Raw genomic sequence first — 20,784 nt, 5'->3', positions numbered from 1 at the left:
ATTTTATATATCAGAGGATTTTATAGTATGTCTGCACTTTATGTGCTCATTTCATCATTCATGTATTTTACATTCTACTAAAACTGAATCAAACCATGAACAAGGTGGCCCTAAAGGATGTTAGATCCTAATGTGAAAAACTGTGATTTTATATGTCTGCTCATTTGACTTATTTCTACTTTTATCTTTACGCCCCACTATCTGCTGGGTGCATACTATAACCTTATCATGTTTTGTAACAGATTACAGAAGCATATTGGAATGTGAGGTTCTGATATGAATGGATTAATATATCTGCATTATTTTATCCCACTTTATGCTTTGCTGCTTGTTTTACACTGATTTTATGTTTTATTTCTTACTGATGTAAAGCACTTTGAACTGCAATCCCCTGTATGAAAGGTGCTATACAAATAAAGTTATTATTATTATTATTATTATTATTACTGAGACACAGTTCTTTCAGATAGATAGTTTTTAAACCAGCTCAAAGCCGGTTTACCAAGACCTATATGCAGCCAAGCCTCTGCAGTAATGCGTGATCCACAGAGTCAAACGCTTTAGACAGATCAACAAACAATGCTGCACAGTGTTTTTTCTTGTCTAGTGTTTCAATTATGTCATTTGAGACTAGCATAGTCGCTGAAGTACTATGGATCTGAAGCCTGACTGAGACTTGTTAAGAATATTATGGTCAGCTAGAAACTCTTTCAGTTTGTTTACAAGAGATTCAAAGACTTTGGCCATTACAGACAATCTGGAAATAGGGCGATAATTATTTAGGTCAGAGGGGTCTCCACTCTCCGCCCTTTAACAAGGGGAGAACCATGGCCGACTTCCATGAGCTAGGTAATTCACCAGATATTATATGAACATTTCCTGATGACGCTGCCATTTTAGCTCTAATTAAGAATGACAGTGACCTAGCTGACTATTATTTGGAAATCCAGTGGTTTGTAAACTGGTGCGACAATAACTGTCTGGTTTTAAATGTTAAGAAGACTGAGGAGATGGTGTTTGACCCCAGAGGTGTTGGGGACCACAGGCCTGTGGTCATCCACACACAGTCCTGTGCATAAATTAAGAAACATGATTTAAGTTGACAAAAACCTCTGCCGCTACAATCTAATGATAATCTAAATATGTGCAACAAGGAGAGACGGGGACAGAATTAATGAATGAAAACTTTATTTAACAGATTGCAGAATGGGTACAATACAGTACGGCTCAATACACAAAATGTTTAAGGGGATGCAGAGCAGAGAAAGACATTTGTCTTGTTTACATCAGGGTCTGCCATTTTCAATTCATAGTGACATTTATGACATACATGACATTTATGACAGGGCCATACATGACATACAGGTATATAGTACTGTTACATTTGTGACATACGATATGCAAATATACAGTAAGGAACCTGACGCAAACTTTGCCATCACAACCATTGAACTATTATAATAGCTTTACTATTATAATCTAAATCTGTGCAATATTCATGTTTATTTAGTGATATTCATGTTTATTGATTCAACATAGCTGTTTATCTTTGATAATGTATGACAGGCTTTTGCCCCGACCGGGATTCGAACACGGCTGCACGAGAGCAGTTCAGCTCCTGGACAGCGTGACAAATGCACCCATTTCATTGGCTGTCAGTCTGTTACACCTATACACGGCTGGCCCGCGGGTTCTTTTAACAACCGAGATTCAGTCAGGACCTCGGTTTAGTGTCTCATCCAAAGGACTTACACACCGGGGAGCCCACTGCATTGATGTCTCGTTGACAACACACAGGCAACTGTAGCTGTATGGACGGAGCTGGCGGCTTGAGGAAACCGTTAAGATGTGGTTGTGCCTCAGGCCACGTTGCAATAACAGGAAGGAAGAACATCTTGTGGTTTAGAAATCTAGAAATAAAAAAAACACACACATCACACACACACACCATTATATTCATTGATCCATCCACGATATAGTCAGAGTATGTCACACTGAGACCCAGCATCTCTTTTTCAAGTCATCCCTGGCCAAGATAAGCAGGATACAAAAGGTTCTGTATAAAATGCACGACAACGACAACATAGATAGAACGTCCATGAATAAACACATGAAACAAATGAGAGAGAGAGAGAGAGAGAGAGAGAGAGAAATCGAAATATTTAAAACTTTTAATAGATTTACCCTATCTACTATCATTCACAATTAATTTAACCCTTTCACTACCACACTACCAAAAGGTTAACCCTTTCACTGCGACAATACAGAGAGGGTTAACCCTTTCACTGCCACATGACACAGGGTTAACCCTTTCACTACCACACTACAGAAGGTTAACCCTTTCACTACCACACTACAGTATGTGTGTGTGTGTGTGTGTGTGTGTGTGTGTGTGTGTGTGTGTGTGTGTGTGTGTGTGTATAAACATGTAGTTTATGTAGTTATAGTGATATAATGACAATAAACGTTTGGTGTGTTCTGTTAGCAGCAGCCGTGTGGCTAGTCTATATATCCTGAATCTAAGGATATATACAGTAGTATACACAGGACAGGCACGTGCACACATAGAGGCCAAGGGGTGCTTGAGCACCTGCCTTTTTGAGCCACATCAAAAAAGTGCCCTTTTTGGGGGGGGGGGGGGGGGGAGGAATATATATATATTATTATTATTTTATTTTTTTACCGTTACGCATATAGACTGCCCTTCCAACTGAAAAATGTCAGGATAGAATAAAAATATTAGGTAGAGAGAGATGCCCCATATTCCATTGCAGTTTGCACGGCCTCCTCAGTGTGCCTCTCCGCGGACCTAAGAGAGCGATAAGGGGAGCGGGGAGGTGATATGTGGGTATACTTGTGGAGAAAAAGAACTAAAAATAATTGATGGCAATGAAAACCTGACTTGTGTACTGTAAAACCCAATGAAAATATTGTAACAAAAAATTAAAAAAAGTACATGATCCATGAGAAACGATCTACTTTAAAGAATTAATTAATAAAAGATTGTGCATTCTTATGTGGAGAAGTGATGAGAGAAAATGTATTGGGGAAATAAAAATGCAACAAAACCGGAGGGGGGGGTGCTAAATAAATGTCCAAACATGAGACAATTCAAACTGATGTATAAGGAAATGATGTTCACAAGGTACAGGGATGAGGAAGGGACTTGATATTCACAGGTGTTTACATTTTTATTTTATTTCTTTCATGTTTTACATATAGTTTTTGTTTTTTTGTTTTGCATATATATATATATATATTTTTTAAATAGTACACTCATTTGAGTAGTGGAAAAGGGGTAGGATTAAATAAGTGTATACTTCTTCCTACTCCTTTTCGAACATGTAGATTGAGTTGTGTTTTGCTTTTGTTATTGTTTGTTTGTATTCATTGCATGTTCGAAATAAAGATTTCAAATAAAAAAAAGTCAAGTCAAGAGTTTTATTTGATTTGAAATCTTAATTTTTTCTTATTTGAAATCTTTATTTCGAACATGTAAACGAATACAAACAAAATAAATAACTAAACAAAATCCAAACATAACTCAAACAAAATAAATAACTAAACAAATGCAAAACATAACTCAATTTACATGTTCGAAAAGGAGTAGGAAGAAGTATACACTTATTTAATCCTACCCCTTTTCCACTACTCACTACTCAGTGTACTAATTGAAAACATTTCAAAACAAATATATGCGAAACAAAAAAAAACATTTGTCACGGCATACAAGCAGTGAAATGCGGGTGGTCATGCCCGCAGCAATTGTGCAATAAAACAAGTAATAAGAATAAGAATAAGACATAGAATAAGACATAACAGGTATAATGTACATAAAGTTTACAAAAAGCATGGTAAGACATGCTAAGGTCCTGCGATAATGCAATACAGTGTTAGCTACGGATGAGGCACTGGGTATTATACACTACTATACAATACTATACAATATACAGTTATACTACTGTATATATCCTTATGCTATCTTGCTATATCCATCTATTTACTATACAAGAACCACTCCCGTTCTTTTTTTAAAGTGACCTTTTCATTGTGTAAAGTGACCGTTGTGTGCAGCATGTGTGTTCGTGCTAAAGTGTCTGTTATCAGCTAGTATCTGTTGCTGCATCTCTTTCATTGTAATATAATTTATTTGCACCGCCACGTCTACAAGTGCCCTCTCCTGCTGCACAGAGAGAAGACGGCCACGTCCTCCCCTTGGTGGTGCTCAATAACAATTACAAAAATAATTCACACCCACACTTTGAAATATACTGTAACAGACAGTTACTGTACATTACACATATTGACTTACCGATTATCTCGAATTCTTATAATGGATGCCACCGTTGACCTGTTCAGGTTTGGCTGCACCACCCTGCCAGCTTCAGCCAGTGCTCGACCTCGGTTTATTATGTGGTCAACAATCGTGGCTCTAATTTCTCTTGAGACCGATGTTCTTCTGTCTCCTTGGCCATGGCCATGACCATGACCATGACCATGGCCATAACCCTGTCCTTCGTTGCCAACCTCAGCCTTTTATGTAGTGGTGAAGAGATTATCAATTGTGTTGCAATGCTACTCACCTGGGCAAGGTTGTTGAAGGTACACAAGACATTAGTACAAACACCTGTTGAATTGATTTAGTGATCTGCATTTGTAGTAATAAGCAATTGAACATTGTTGTAATATTAGGTGGCTGTATTCTGAGAATGGAGCATATTATTTAGAGTTTGGCACTTTGTATTAACAGTTTTGCACTTTGAATTTCAGCATAGGATGTAATGTCTTTAAAGCGCCCAGAGGAACCCTCTCCTGGAGACGCTCTGGGTGGGCGACCCGTTGTTTGTCGTAGTCCGACATGCAATGCCAGAGGTTTGTTTCCAAAGAATAATGTTTTAAGATATTTATTTTAAGCAGTGACTAGCGTTCAGTTTGGTCAGACAGAAACCGATTTGAGAAAGTTCCATGTTTTGTCCTGTCCTGGTGAATATTCAATACACTTTTGTTGAGACGCACCAACTAGAGTCTGACAATCCTTCTCTTCTTCAAATGGGATATCCTACAACTTCAAGAGTGGAAAATAACAAATCTCAGGGCAGATTGCAATTTATCGCGCAAATTATGGGAGGATAGAAGAGCTGCTCTAGCAGTATGGAGTGGCTGTATGAAGGTAGGGTACGTTTGTCCCCTCGCATTGTCAGCACGGCAGTCTGGGAACTTTTGATTAAAGTGGAATGTTTTAAGGCCCACTTTGCATGGCTTATCAAAGGGCGAGATTTGGGCTTTGAATCAGCAGTCCACCTAAGGCAAAAATACTTAAAACGCCACCCATTTTAATTAAGCTGTAGCCCTATTTTCAGAAGTTCCGCCTAAAGGTACATGCCCAAGTAAATGGAAGATTGCTCCACTTCTACAAGGTCAATTAGCATGTTCTTGGTATCTAGGAACATCTAGGGACCTGGGGGTATGTATTCCCAGTGTCATAAATATTGTGTCTGTTACTAGGCTTGAGTAAATTGTGATGAAACAAAGCAGAATATAAATTATGATTCTTTTTTTGCATCTTTGCCAGTGAATAACACCATGAAAACATTCAGGTGCTTTTGATTTCGCTCACTGAGCTCATTCAGCACCTTCTTGAGATCAAGTGTACAAAAGATCTAAGCAAATGAATAAAGGGAAGATGATTAAACAGAAGGATTTGTAGCTACTGTAATAAATTATAATTCATTTTAATTATAAATTCATATTTGATTTTGAACTTGACCTTGACCTTATTATGGCCAAATCATACATCTATGGATAGGGAAAAGGCTCCTCTTTCCAATGGCAGTGTTAAATCTGGATTTAGTCATTTCCTTTTTAACGAGAGATAGAATTAGCCTTTTTCCGATAAATTCTTATTTTCTGTAAATCTTAAAAGCATCGGTAAAATAACGTAGTGCTGAAAATATACACTTTGACTGCTGTTTTGATAGGGTTAAGGTCTTTACTCTTGGCTACATTTGAAAAAGAAACACAACATTAATTAATACGTCTGTATTGATCGATTTATGATCAAAACAGCAGGGTCCCCCAATTGGGGGACCCTACAGCTTCAACGCCACCCATTTTACGAATCTACAAGTTCATTCCTTTGCCCCAGGAAAGTTCAGTCAGTATTTGTGAACATTTGTGAAACTGGTGCTAATGGATGTCTTCAACCTTCAACCTGACTCTTCCCAGTCTGCCAGAGTGGTCTCTCTCACAGCAAGACAAGGGTAGACAAAAGCAAGGTAAAACCAATTCAAATACATACAACATGTTTGACAAAGGTTGGAGATCAAGGTCTTAAACTCGGCAAGAGAGAGGGGAGAATCTCAAGCTTTAAGGACTGTTGGAGTTCATTCCATGAGCTATAGGGGCATCATAGCGAAATGCAGATTTACATTGTTCCAAGCTAACTCAGGGGACCTTATGAGCCAGCCAGTCACTAGAATTGGTTCCATAGGTTCCAAAATTGCATTCCAATAATGATGCAGTATAAGACGGTAGGCGGTAGCTTACCAGTAAGGGCGTTAAACATTTACAAATATCAGTTCGTCAGAGAGGGCCAACCAACCTTCTCATAAAGGACACAGTGATGAGCGTCATATCTGCACCATTGATGAATCTGAGGCCAGAGTGAGTCCAAGGATGTACTGTAAGTGTTGTGAAGGATCAGATTAAACCGAATATATATATTTATTTATGGATATATATTTAATAGTATTTGTATATCGTTTGATATCCCTTGTATATTCTTTGTACATATACACTGAATATCCCTTTAGTCTACTACAGCTCATAATAGTTCATTCTCTCATTGGACAAGAACCTGGCGCCAGCAGACAAGCCCCTTGAGTCAAGTTCAATGGTGCCGACGAACATGTCCCAACTAGCCCCGGTTCCGCGTAGGAATACGGCTACCGAAATACGAATGGTACTATTTGTTCACCGTGCATATAAATATGGCGCAAGTAAAGTAGAACTTTCTTTTAGTCCATTAGTCCTTTACCCTCCAACCTAGTAACAGACGTGAAGCCTCACCCACGACCCACGTGTGGTGCAGTATGGCCTATTTGGCCCCAGAATAGGCATTGAGACCTCGTGTAAATTCATAGCTGAATTGTCATAGTTTGGCACTGTACCGTCGAGTGGGACGTATTTATATTAAGTTAATAATAGTCTATTATGTATGGTGCATCGTTCGGTTAGAGTTCTAAAGTGAGCAGCACCCCCATCGTTTCCTCGCGTTATCTAGAGTCTTAACCAGGCTGGGCAGACCACGCGTGGTGCTTTCATCCGAGGAGTTCTGGGCGAGGACGAGTGGACCTGCACATTGGATTACCTACCCGGACGACTGCTGAGCCTATACGGCATGGAATATCTATTTGCTTTGGGTGCTTTGATTTGTGGAGCGGATAACAGCCAACGCCGGTGAGTGTTGGAATTACCCCCGAGAGGAGCCCAGGTGAGACGGCGCTCAACCCAGACCGAGGCCGCCTCGCTTCTCCTTCGTTGTGGACCTACAGCCTACAGCTACCGTCTACAAGAGGGCCCAAGTGTATTCATCTGTGGATCAAGATCCTGCGGGCACTGTGTTCTGTACCTGAATTCTCCCCAGGAATCGTTGGCCAGATGGGATGCAGCTGACGGCTCTCCAAACCCCCCCCCCCCCCCTTACTGACTTACAACCAGCAGGACCCCTTTAGTATCCCGCTATAATCCTTAAGTACCATCGCTATAGTTCCCTAAAGAACCAGGTTGTATACTTGCTTCCTGCGTAACCAGAGATTGGACATTCAGTGTTGATTTGCCTACGAATACTCATTTGCCTTACAAGTGCATTCAAATCATAAATGTAATTAAGTGAATGTTGTATATACCTTTTGCTATATTAAACCTTCGACTGTTATATTTGTGTGGACCTGATTTCATATGTGGGAAAGTGTTCATCATACTTAGATATTGTGTACTGTATGGCCAGAAGTTAAAGTACATCAAGCGGTAGTGGTTTAATGATACCATACTTATCAATACAGTCAGGGAATTGTACCCCTCAGTTACAGTAAGGGTTGAGGCTGCAGATAAATTACATCACTATCCATTTTCTAGGCCTATTGCCTAGAATCACATTTATAGAACCAGTAGTGCCACAGTCATCACAATCTTTTATGGCTGTGGGTAGGGCATTCCACATTGTTGTGGCATAATTGCGAAACGTGTTTAGTCCCTTGTTTGAGCCGAATCTGGGTTGAACATGATTTGTGGAACTCCCTCTGTTGTTGTGGTTTTGGTATTCACTGACCTTTGGTAGCACCCAACCTAGGGCTACGCAGGCTCAATGGCTTTCATACACTGGCACCCGGCACACATCACACTACACAAAGGCTGAACGGCTCAGGAGACAGGGATTGATATCAGCCAATTAAGGGGGGGAGGGATGATTAGGTGGCCTTGATGTCAGAGACCTGATTGGGAATTTGGCATCTCTTTTTGATAGGCGTCCTGGGTTCTTTTAACAACCGAGATTCAGTCAGGACCTCGGTTTAGTGTCTCATCCAAAGGACTTACACACCGGGGAGCCCACTGCATTGATGTCTCGTTGACAACACACAGGCAACTGTAGCTGTATGGACGGAGCTGGCGGCTTGAGGAAACCGTTAAGATGTGGTTGTGCCTCAGGCCACGTTGCAATAACAGGAAGGAAGAACATCTTGTGGTTTAGAAATCTAGAAATAAAAAAAAAAACACACACATCACACACACACCATTATATTCATTGATCCATCCACGATATAGTCAGAGTATGTCACACTGAGACCCAGCATCTCTTTTTCAAGTCATCCCTGGCCAAGATAAGCAGGATACAAAAGGTTCTGTATAAAATGCACGACAACGACAACATAGATAGAACGTCCATGAATAAACACATGAAACAAATGAGAGAGAGAGAGAGAGAGAGAGAGAGAGAGAGAGAGAGAGAGAGAGAGAAATCGAAATATTTAAAACTTTTAATAGATTTACCCTATCTACTATCATTCACAATTAATTTAACCCTTTCACTACCACACTACCAAAAGGTTAACCCTTTCACTGCGACAATACAGAGAGGGTTAACCCTTTCACTGCCACATGACACAGGGTTAACCCTTTCACTACCACACTACAGAAGGTTAACCCTTTCACTACCACACTACAGACGGTGTGTGTGTGTATGTGTGTGTGTGTATGTGTATGTGTGTGTGTGTGTGTGTGTGTGTGTGTGTGTGTGTGTGTGTGTGTGTGTGTGTGTGTGTGTGTGTGTGTGTGTGTGTGTGTGTGTGTGTGTATAAACATGTAGTTTATGTAGTTATAGTGATATAATGACAATAAACGTTTGGTGTGTTCTGTTAGCAGCAGCCGTGTGGCTAGTCTATATATCCTGAATCTAAGGATATATACAGTAGTATACACAGGACAGGCACGTGCACACATAGAGGCCAAGGGGTGCTTGAGCACCTGCCTTTTTGAGCCACATCAAAAAAGTGCCCTTTTTGGGGGGGGGGGGGGGGGGGAATATATATATATATATTATTATTATTTTATTTTTTTACCGTTACGCATATAGACTGCCCTTCCAACTGAAAAATGTCAGGATAGAATAAAAATATTAGGTAGAGAGAGATGCCCCATATTCCATTGCAGTTTGCACGGCCTCCTCAGTGTGCCTCTCCGCGGACCTAAGAGAGAGATAAGGGGAGCGGGGAGGTGATATGTGGGTATACTTGTGGAGAAAAAGAACTAAAAATAATTGATGGCAATGAAAACCTGACTTGTGTACTGTAAAACCCAATGAAAATATTGTAACAAAAAATTAAAAAAAGTGCATGATCCATGAGAAACGATCTACTTTAAAGAATTAATTAATAAAAGATTGTGCATTTTTATGTGGAGAAGTGATGAGAGAAAATGTATTGGGGAAATAAAAATGCAACAAAACCGGAGGGGGGGGGGGGGTGCTAAATAAATGTCCAAACATGAGACAATTCAAACTGATGTATAAGGAAATGATGTTCACAAGGTACAGGGATGAGGAAGGGACTTGATATTCACGGGTGTTTACATTTTTATTTTATTTCTTTCATGTTTTACATATAGTTTTTGTTTTTTTGTTTTGCATATATATATTTTTAATAGATATTTATAGATTTATTTATAGATTTTTTTTAATAGTACACTCATTTGAGTAGTGGAAAAGGGGTAGGATTAAATAAGTGTATACTTCTTCCTACTCCTTTTCGAACATGTAGATTGAGTTGTGTTTTGCTTTTGTTATTGTTTGTTTGTATTCATTGCATGTTCGAAATAAAGATTTCAAATAAAAAAAAGTCAAGTCAAGAGTTTTATTTGATTTGAAATCTTAATTTTTTTTTATTTGAAATCTTTATTTCGAACATGTAAACGAATACAAACAAAATAAATAACTAAACAAAATCCAAACATAACTCAAACAAAATAAATAACTAAACAAATGCAAAACATAACTCAATTTACATGTTCGAAAAGGAGTAGGAAGAAGTATACACTTATTTAATCCTACCCCTTCTACTCACTACTCAGTGTACTAATTGAAAACATTTCAAAACAAATATATGCGAAACAAAAAAAAACATTTGTCACGGCATACAAGCAGTGAAATGCGGGTGGTCATGCCCGCAGCAATTGTGCAATAAAACAAGTAATAAGAATAAGAATAAGACATAGAATAAGACATAACAGGTATAATGTACATAAAGTTTACAAAAAGCATGGTAAGACATGCTAAGGTCCTGCGATAATGCAATACAGTGTTAGCTACGGATGAGGCACTGGGTATTATACACTACTATACAATACTATACAATATACAGTTATACTACTGTATATATCCTTATGCTATCTTGCTATATCCATCTATTTACTATACAAGAACCACTCCTGTTCTTTTTTTAAAGTGACCTTTTCATTGTGTAAAGTGACCGTTGAGTGTGTGCAGCATGTGTGTGTTCGTGCTAAAGTGTCTGTTATCAGCTAGTATCTGTTGCTGCATCTCTTTCATTGTAATATAATTTATTTGCACCGCCACGTCTACAAGTGCCCTCTCCTGCTGCACAGAGAGAAGACGGCCACGTCCTCCCCTTGGTGGTGCTCAATAACAATTACAAAAATAATTCACACCCACACTTTGAAATATACTGTAACAGACAGTTACTGTACATTACACATATTGACTTACCGATTATCTCTCTTAAGAATTCTTATAATGGATGCCACCGTTGACCTGTTCAGGTTTGGCTGCACCACCCTGCCAGCTTCAGCCAGTGCTCGACCTCGGTTTATTATGTGGTCAACAATCGTGGCTCTAATTTCTCTTGAGACCGATGTTCTTCTGTCTCCTTGGCCATGGCCATGACCATGACCATGACCATGGCCACAACCCTGTCCTTCGTTGCCAACCTCAGCCTTTTATGTAGTGGTGAAGAGATTATCAATTGTGTTGCAATGCTACTCACCTGGGCAAGGTTGTTGAAGGTACACAAGACATTAGTACAAACACCTGTTGAATTGATTTAGTGATCTGCATTTGTAGTAATAAGCAATTGAACATTGTTGTAATATTAGGTGGCTGTATTCTGAGAATGGAGCATATTATTTAGAGTTTGGCACTTTGTATTAACAGTTTTGCACTTTGAATTTCAGCATAGGATGTAATGTCTTTAAAGCGCCCAGAGGAACCCTCTCCTGGAGACGCTCTGGGTGGGCGACCCGTTGTTTGTCGTAGTCTGACATGCGATGCCAGAGGTTTGTTTCCAAAGAATAATGTTTTAAGATATTTATTTTAAGCAGTGACTAGCGTTCAGTTTGGTCAGACAGAAACCGATTTGAGAAAGTTCCATGTTTTGTCCTGTCCTGGTGAATATTCAATACACTTTTGTTGAGACGCACCAACTGGAGTCTGACAATCCTTCTCTTCTTCAAATGGGATATCCTACAACTTCAAGAGTGGAAAATAACAAATCTCAGGGCAGATTGCAATTTATCGCGCAAATTATGGGAGGATAGAAGAGCTGCTCTAGCAGTATGGAGTGGCTGTATGAAGGTAGGGTACGTTTGTCCCCTCGCATTGTCAGCACGGCAGTCTGGGAACTTTTGATTAAAGTGGAATGTTTTAAGGCCCACTTTGCATGGCTTATCAAAGGGCGAGATTTGGGCTTTGAATCAGCAGTCCACCTAAGGCAAAAATACTTAAAACGCCACCCATTTTAATTAAGCTGTAGCCCTATTTTCAGAAATTCCGCCTAAAGGTACATGCCCAAGTAAATGGAAGATTGCTCCACTTCTACAAGGTCAATTAGCATGTTCTTGGTATCTAGGAACATCTAGGGACCTGGGGGTATATATTCCCAGTGTCATAAATATTGTGTCTGTTACTAGGCTTGAGTAAATTGTGATGAAACAAAGCAGAATATAAATTATGATTCTTTTTTTGCATCTTTGCCAGTGAATAACACCATGAAAACATTCAGGTGCTTTTGATTTCGCTCACTGAGCTCATTCAGCACCTTCTTGAGATCAAGTGTACAAAAGATCTAAGCAAATGAATAAAGGGAAGATGATTAAACAGAAGGATTTGTAGCTACTGTAATAAATTATAATTCATTTTAATTATAAATTCATATTTGATTTTGAACTTGACCTTGACCTTATTATGGCCAAATCATACATCTATGGATAGGGAAAAGGCTCCTCTTTCCAATGGCAGTGTTAAATCTGGATTTAGTCATTTCCTTTTTAACGAGAGATAGAATTAGCCTTTTTCCGATAAATTCTTATTTTCTGTAAATCTTAAAAGCATCGGTAAAATAACGTAGTGCTGAAAATATACACTTTGACTGCTGTTTTGATAGGGTTAAGGTCTTTACTCTTGGCTACATTTGAAAAAGAAACACAACATTAATTAATACGTCTGTATTGATCGATTTATGATCAAAACAGCAGGGTCCCCAAATTGGGGGACCCTACAGCTTCAACGCCACCCATTTTACGAATCTACAAGTTCATTCCTTTGCCCCAGGAAAGTTCAGTCAGTATTTGTGAACATTTGTGAAACTGGTGCTAATGGATGTCTTCAACCTTCAACCTGACTCTTCCCAGTCTGCCAGAGTGGTCTCTCTCACAGCAAGACAAGGGTAGACAAAAGCAAGGTAAAACCAATTCAAATACATACAACGTGTTTGACAAAGGTTGGAGATCAAGGTCTTAAACTCGGCAAGAGAGAGGGGAGAATCTCAAGCTTTAAGGACTGTTGGAGTTCATTCCATGAGCTATAGGGGCATCATAGCGAAATGCAGATTTACATTGTTCCAAGCTAACTCAAGGGACCTTATGAGCCAGCCAGTCACTAGAATGGGTTCCATAGGTTCCAAAATTGCATTCCAATAATGATGCAGTATAAGACGGTAGCTTACCAGTAAGGGCGTTAAACATTTACAAATATCAGTTTGTCAGAGAGGGCCAACCAACCTTCTCATAAAGGACACAGTGATGAGCGTCATATCTGCACCATTGATGAATCTGAGGCCAGAGTGAGTCCAAGGATGTACTGTAAGTGTTGAGGCTGCAGCATGCATATAATTACATCACTATCCATTTTCTAGGCCTATTGCCTAGAATCACATTTATAGAACCAGTAGTGCCACAGTCATCACAATCTTTTATGGCTGTGGGTAGGGCATTCCACATTGTTGTGGCATAATTGCGAAACGTGTTTAGTCCCTTGTTTGAGCCGAATCTGGGTTGAACATGATTTGTGGAACTCCCTCTGTTGTTGTGGTTTTGGTATTCACTGACCTTTGGTAGCACCCAACCTAGGGCTATGCAGGCTCAATGGCTTTCATACACTGGCACCCGGCACACATCACACTACACAAAGGCTGAACGGCTCAGGAGACAGGGATTGATATCAGCCAATTAAGGGGGGGAGGGATGATTAGGTGGCCTTGATGTCAGAGACCTGATTGGGAATTTGGCATCTCTTTTTGATAGGCGTCCTGGGTTCTTTTAACAACCGAGATTCAGTCAGGACCTCGGTTTAGTGTCTCATCCAAAGGACTTACACACCGGGGAGTCCACTGCATTGATGTCTCGTTGACAACACACAGGCAACTGTAGCTGTATGGACGGAGCTGGCGGCTTGAGGAAACCGTTAAGATGTGGTTGTGCCTCAGGCCACGTTGCAATAACAGGAAGGAAGAACATCTTGTGGTTTAGAAATCTAGAAATAAAAAAAACACACACATCACACACACACCATTATATTCATTGATCCATCCACGATATAGTCAGAGTATGTCACACTGAGACCCAGCATCTCTTTTTCAAGTCATCCCTGGCCAAGATAAGCAGGATACAAAAGGTTCTGTATAAAATGCACGACAACGACAACATAAATAGAACGTCCATGAATAAACAACAAATGAGAGAGAGAGAGAGAGAGAGAGAGAAATCGAAATATTTAAAACTTTTAATAGATTTACCCTATCTACTATCATTCACAATTAATTTAACCCTTTCACTACCACACTACCAAAAGGTTAACCCTTTCACTGCGACAATACAGAGAGGGTTAACCCTTTCACTGCCACATGACACAGGGTTAACCCTTTCACTACCACACTACAGAAGGTTAACCCTTTCACTACCACACTACAGACGGTGTGTGTGTGTATGTGTATGTGTATGTATATGTGTATGTGTATGTGTGTGTGTGTGTGTGTGTGTGTGTGTGTGTGTGTGTGTGTGTGTGTGTGTGTGTGTGTGTGTGTGTGTGTGTGTGTGTATAAACATGTAGTTTATGTAGTTATAGTGATATAATGACAATAAACGTTTTGTGTGTTCTGTTAGCAGCAGCCGTGTGGCTAGTCTATATATCCTGAATCTAAGGATATATACAGTAGTATACACAGGACAGGCACGTGCACACATAGAGGCCAAGGGGTGCTTGAGCACCTGCCTTTTTGAGCCACATCAAAAAAGTGCCCTTTTTGGGGGGGGGGGGGAATATATATATTATTATTATTAAATCGTTTTACCGTTACGCATATAGACTGCCCTTCCAACTGAAAAATGTCAGGATAGAATAAAAATATTAGGTAGAGAGAGATGCCCCATATTCCATTGCAGTTTGCACGGCCTCCTCAGTGTGCCTCTCCGCGGACCTAAGAGAGAGATAAGGGGAGCGGGGAGGTGATATGTGGGTATACTTGTGGAGAAAAAGAACTAAAAATAATTGATGGCAATGAAAACCTGTGATGATCCATGAGAAACGATCTACTTTAAAGAATTAATTAATAAAAGATTGTGCATTTTTATGTGGAGAAGTGATGAGAGAAAATGTATTGGGGAAATAAAAATGCAACAAAACCGGAGGGGGGGGGGGGGGGGGGGGAGAGAAAAGTGCACTGAACGTTGCCATGACAACCTGCGTAACTTCATAGCTGTCAACATTGGGATTTGAAAAAACTGGAGATTTCGCCCCGCCCCCTCCCAATGTAGTCTCCTCCCCCTCGTATGTATATATTTTCTGTTAGGATGTTTGTTGACAGCTGCTCTCTGCTGAGCTGCCTCGTCGCTGCCATCTGCTGGTCAAAACTCTCTGCTGGTTCGACTCCCGAACTCGTCGTTATTTGCAGAATGTCTTCCCCCCACTCTGTCTCCCATTCCTCCTCTATCTCTATCTACTGGACTGCCCAGTAGAAAATAAAGCTATAAAACGCCAAAAAATAAACCTAAAAAAGAAAAAAAAAAAACTGTATGTACCCAAGGACTGGGTGAACTACTAATTGCTACATTAAATTAATCAGATACCTGGTTGAAAGTGAAATGCTGTGTACATCCCTGCATTAAATGAATGGAAGTGTCAGTGTTTCTGTAGAGGAGATGGAACGCCTGCTCTTGTCGGCACTGCACAGCCGTGGAATCAATCGCAAGGGCATAGATTTAGAATAGATAGAAAGGGCACATTGTGGTGTATCATAATTAATTTGTTGAATACAATAGGATTTTTATAACGTTGACACAAATTAAGGAATATTTACACTAAGTTCTCTTTTACCTCTTATTTAATTCATTCATTAATGGTAGATACTGTTTATATTGTACATAGTCCTGTGTGTTGTATATTATAATTCCCTTTGATTGTGGTTTCACCAATGAGGGTTGACCACTTATTATGTTACATTAGGCTGTGTAACTGAGGGGTACAATTCCCTGACTGTATTGTTAAGTATGGTAATATTAAACCACTACCTCTTGTACTTTAACTTCTGGCCATCCAGTACATGATATAGATATGATGAACACTTTCCCACCTGATGAAACGAAGTCCACACAAATGTACAAATCGAATATTTAATATAGCAAAAGGTATATACAACGTTCACTTGTTTACACTTATGATTTGAAATGCACTTGTATGGCAAATGAGTATTCGTAGGTAAATCAACATTGAATGTCCAATCTCTGGTTACGCAGGGAGTAAGTATACAACCTGGTTCTTTAGGGAACTATAGCGATGGTACTTAAATGATTATAGCTGGATACACTAAAGGGGGGGGGGGGTCCCGCTGGTTGTAAGACAGTAGGAGGGGGGGGTTAGTGAAGCCGCTGGCGGTATCCCATCTGGCCGACGATTTCTTGGGAGAATTCAAAGTCTTGAACACGGTGCCCACAGAACCTCGGTCCGCAGACGAATACAGCTGGACCCTCTGGTGGATGGTAGCTGCCGGTCCACAACGGAGAGACGTGAGGCGACCTCACTGGTGTAGAGCGCCGTCTCACCTGGACTCCTCTCCGGGGGGTAGTTCCAACACTCAGCAGTGTTGGCCGTTATCCATGGAATAATCAAAGCACCCAAAGCATAATCCAAGCCGTGGAAGGCTCGCTGTCGTCCGGGTAGAGTAATCCAATGTACAGGTCCAGTCGCCCTGGCCCGGAGCTCCTCGGATGCAAGCACCACTAGTGGTCTGCCCAGCCTGGTTAAGACTCCAGATAACGTCAGGAACGATGGGGGTACTGATAACTTTATAACTCTAACCGAACGATGCACCATACATAATAGACTATTATTAGCTTAATAGAAATACGTCCAACTCGACGGTATAGTGCCAAACTATGACAATTCAACTATTAATCCACACGATATCTCAATGCCTATTCTGAGGCCAAGTAGGCCTTACTGCACCACACGTGCGTCGTGGGTGAGGCTTCGCGTCTGTTACTCGGTTGGAGGGTAAAGAACTAATGGACTAAAAGAAAGTTCTACTTTACTTGCGCCATATATATATGCGCTGTGAACAAATAGTACCATTCGTATTTCGCCAGACGTATTCCTACGCGGAACCGGGCTTGCCACGACATGTTGGGCGGCACGATTGAACTTGAACCTAGGGGTATGGCTGCTGGCGCCAGGTTCTCGTCCAATGGTAGAATGAAACTATTATGGGCTGTTTAGTAGACTAAAGGGATATTCAGTGCATATTGTACAAGGAATATACAGGGGATATCAAACGATATACAAATACTATTAAATATATATATATAAATAAATATATATATTCGGTTTAATCTGATCCTTCACAACAGCCGCCCCCTAATTAGTCCCACCTAATTAGCTAAGCAGAGACAGATTAACCGCACTGTCTACCACTCAAGGTCCGCTGTAAGGGTCAGTCAACTCACAAAGTCATGGGGTCATGGTCATCATCGATAGTGTCTGGGAGTCGGGGCAGTTCTATTAGCCTCGCCACGGGTCGTGTGTAAGTGCGCCCTTGGACGAGTACTTCAGCTGCTCGGACCTTGCCATCGGCACCGGTGATCACTTTGCTTACGCGGCCAGCCGGCCACATAGCTCTGGGTAGTGACTGGTCGATAATCATGACGACTGTTCCTTCTGTCAAATTGTCTCTCTCTTTTACCCACTTCTGGCGGGTCTGTAGAGACGGTAGGTAGTGGAGTAGGAAGCTGCTCCAAAACTTGTCAGCTAGTACTTGACTGTACCTCCACATTCTTCGGCCGTTCGCTTCTTCAGGCCTGTACATTGTCTGGGGTAGCGCGGGGTCCAGCCGCCCCATTAAGAGTGTGTTGGGGGTGACTGGGTCGACATCTGCTACATCACTGGAGACGTAACCGAGGGGCTTTGAGTTCAATACTCCCTCGATCTCCGTGAGGACTGTCATTAGGACTTCCTCCGCCACAGTCTGGGCCCCAAGCACGGCGTACAGGGCTGTCTTTATAGAACGTACTTCTCGTTCCCAGGTTCCACCGAAGTGGGGTGCGTTCGGGGGATTAAACTGGAAGTCAATCTGGGATGGAGCGAGGTGGGTCTTAAGTTCTGGGCCCATAGCTTGGAAGCTCTCTCTCAGCTCTCTTTCTCCGCCTTTGAAGTTTGTCCCGTGATCAGACAACAATGTAGACGGTTTTCCTTTCCGTGATGTGAATCTTCGGAAGGCCATAAGGAATGAGTCTGTGCTCATGGTCGGAAGGAGCTCGATTTGTATCGCTCTGGTGGTCATGCATTTGAATACAATACCCCACCGCTTCTCGGTTCCTCTTCCTCTCTTTATATACAACGGGCCAAAACAGTCCATGCCTGTGGAGTGGAATGGCTTGTCGCCGAGTCGGAGGCGACAGGGGGGTAAGTCAGCCATCCGTGGTATGCTGGGCTGCGCGCGCCACTTTCGGCAGTCTAGACAGGTTCGCTGGAAGCGTCGCACCGCTTCTCTTCCTTGAAGTATCCAATAGCGACGTCTGATCTCCGCGAAGACTCTCTCTGCTCCTGCGTGGTGTACATCCTCGTCGTATTTCTTTATGATCAGCTCTGTGACCTTGTGTCGGCTGTTCAAGACTATCGGGTACTTAATGTCATCCGGTAGATCGGGGGCTCTCCGCAGGCGACCACCCACTCTGATGAGATTATGGGCGTCACTCTCGGGTGCCAGGTGGAGCAGTCTGCTGTCTGATGGGACGGGCTTTCCTCCCTGTAGGCAGTCTAGCTCATCGGGGAACGAGTCTCTCTGGGCTCGTTGTAGTAGAAGAAGTTCTGCTTCTTCGTAGTCAGCTGCTGAAATGTCAGTGGTGGACTGAATCTCTGGGTGGTGCCACAGGAATGTCCTCTGCTGCGCACTCTCTAGGGTAATGCAGTCATCTATGTTGGGGTCTGTGGAGGCGACTGTGCTCAGTCCACAGAACATAGGTTTCTTGTTCTCAGCCTCCTCGTTACTTGCTTCCCGTGGGGTGGGCGTAGGCCACTCTTCTTCCGGGAGCTTGAGGAATTCTGGTCCGTCACTGTAGATGTTGCGACGGGTGAGGTCATCCAGAGACATTCCCCGGGTGATGACGTCAGCTGGGTTGTGTTTGGTGTCACAATACCGCCAGCTCGCTGCTTCTGTTAACTCTTGAATCTCGGTGACTCTGACTCCCACGAAGACTTTGTATCTGCATGAATCAGACTTGATCCATGTGAGTACTGTCGTGGAATCTGACCACAAGATTGTTCTGTGCACCGGAATGGTGAGTTCACGTTGGATTAACGTGGCTAGATGCGCTCCTGCTAGGGCTGCGCAGAGCTCTAGACGCGGGATAGATTGTTGCTTTCGTGGGGCTATTCTTGAGCGAGCCAGGATGAAAGCAGTGTGTATCTTTCCTCCCTTCTCTTGGGCACGCAAGTAGGCCACCGATCCATAGGCTACTTCGGAGGCGTCGCTGAAGACGTGTAGATCAATCTTGCATGTCTCTGGCCTCACTGTGGATGGGAAGTAGCTGCGGCGTATATTGACGCCTGGGAGTGAGCGGAGTTCCGTCTCCCACTCTCTCCATGTTGAGGCAAGGTGTGCGGGTATTGGGTCGTCCCAGCCCTGGTCCTTGTCCCATAGTGCTCGTACAATCATCTTTGCCCTGGTGGTGTAAGGTAGAATACATCCCAACGGGTCATATTGTCTGGCGAGTGTTCTGTACACACTCCGTCTGGTGGTCGGTGTCGCCGTCGACCTTCCCTGCTCTGGAGTCAAGGGTTTGTGTCTATAGTGGAGCGAGTCTGTTTTGAAGCGCCAGACTAGTCCTAGTGTCATTTCTTGGGCTTCTCCTGGGATGGTTGCCATCCAGGTCTCGCTGCTGGCAGCCTTGTCCGCGGGGGAGAGGCTGCGCAATACGTGCGGGTCACTGCTGGCCCACTGCCTGAGATCAAAGCCGCCTTTGATCAGGGAGGCGCGTAGCTTGATTAGGAGAGCCTCGGCTTCTTCTTGAGTCGAAACGCTTTGTAAACAGTTGTCCACGTAGAAACTGTTCTTCACACTGTGTCGGACCTCTTCATCTGCTGTTGGGTCCTCTGCGACGTGTTTCTGTAGTGCAAATGTAGCACAGCACGGGCTGCATGTGGTTCCGAAGGGGAGTACTTCCCACTGGTAGATGGCTGGGTTCTCATCTCCGATCCTCTCTCTCCATAGGAACCGCAGCAGGGGCTTGTCCTCCTCCACTAGTCTCACCTGCAGGAACATCCCTTTGATATCCCCGCTGATAGCCACCTTGTCCTGGCGGAAGCGCAGTAGCACGCCTAGTAGGGAGGGGCCGAGTGTGGGGCCGGGCAAGAGCTCTTTATTCAGATTTTGGGATCCGATCTGGTAGCTGCAGTTAAACACAATGCGATCCTTGCCGTTGTGGTGGACCTTGTGATGCGGCACGTACCAT

General features: G+C 42.3%; 1 protein-coding gene across 1 annotated transcript in view; it reads left to right on the top strand.

Annotated features, from left to right (window-relative positions):
- Positions 1 to 5,151: 5,151 nt before the first annotated feature.
- LOC311223364 (radial spoke head protein 9 homolog) overlaps positions 5,152 to 20,784 on the top strand; it is a gene marked incomplete at both ends in the record, with an annotated part of 54,791 nt that continues 39,158 nt past the window's right edge. Inside the window, one exon of the mRNA XM_084308154.1 lies at positions 5,152 to 5,170. Coding sequence (XP_084164280.1) covers positions 5,152 to 5,170 — 19 coding nt within the window. The remainder of the gene's footprint in view (positions 5,171 to 20,784) is intronic.

This window comes from Notolepis coatsorum, assembly GCF_963971535.1.
Source record: "Notolepis coatsorum genome assembly, chromosome: 2".
NCBI classification, from domain to species: Eukaryota; Metazoa; Chordata; class Actinopteri; order Aulopiformes; family Paralepididae; genus Notolepis; species Notolepis coatsorum.
This window is presented reverse-complemented; position numbering and strand designations above follow the sequence as displayed.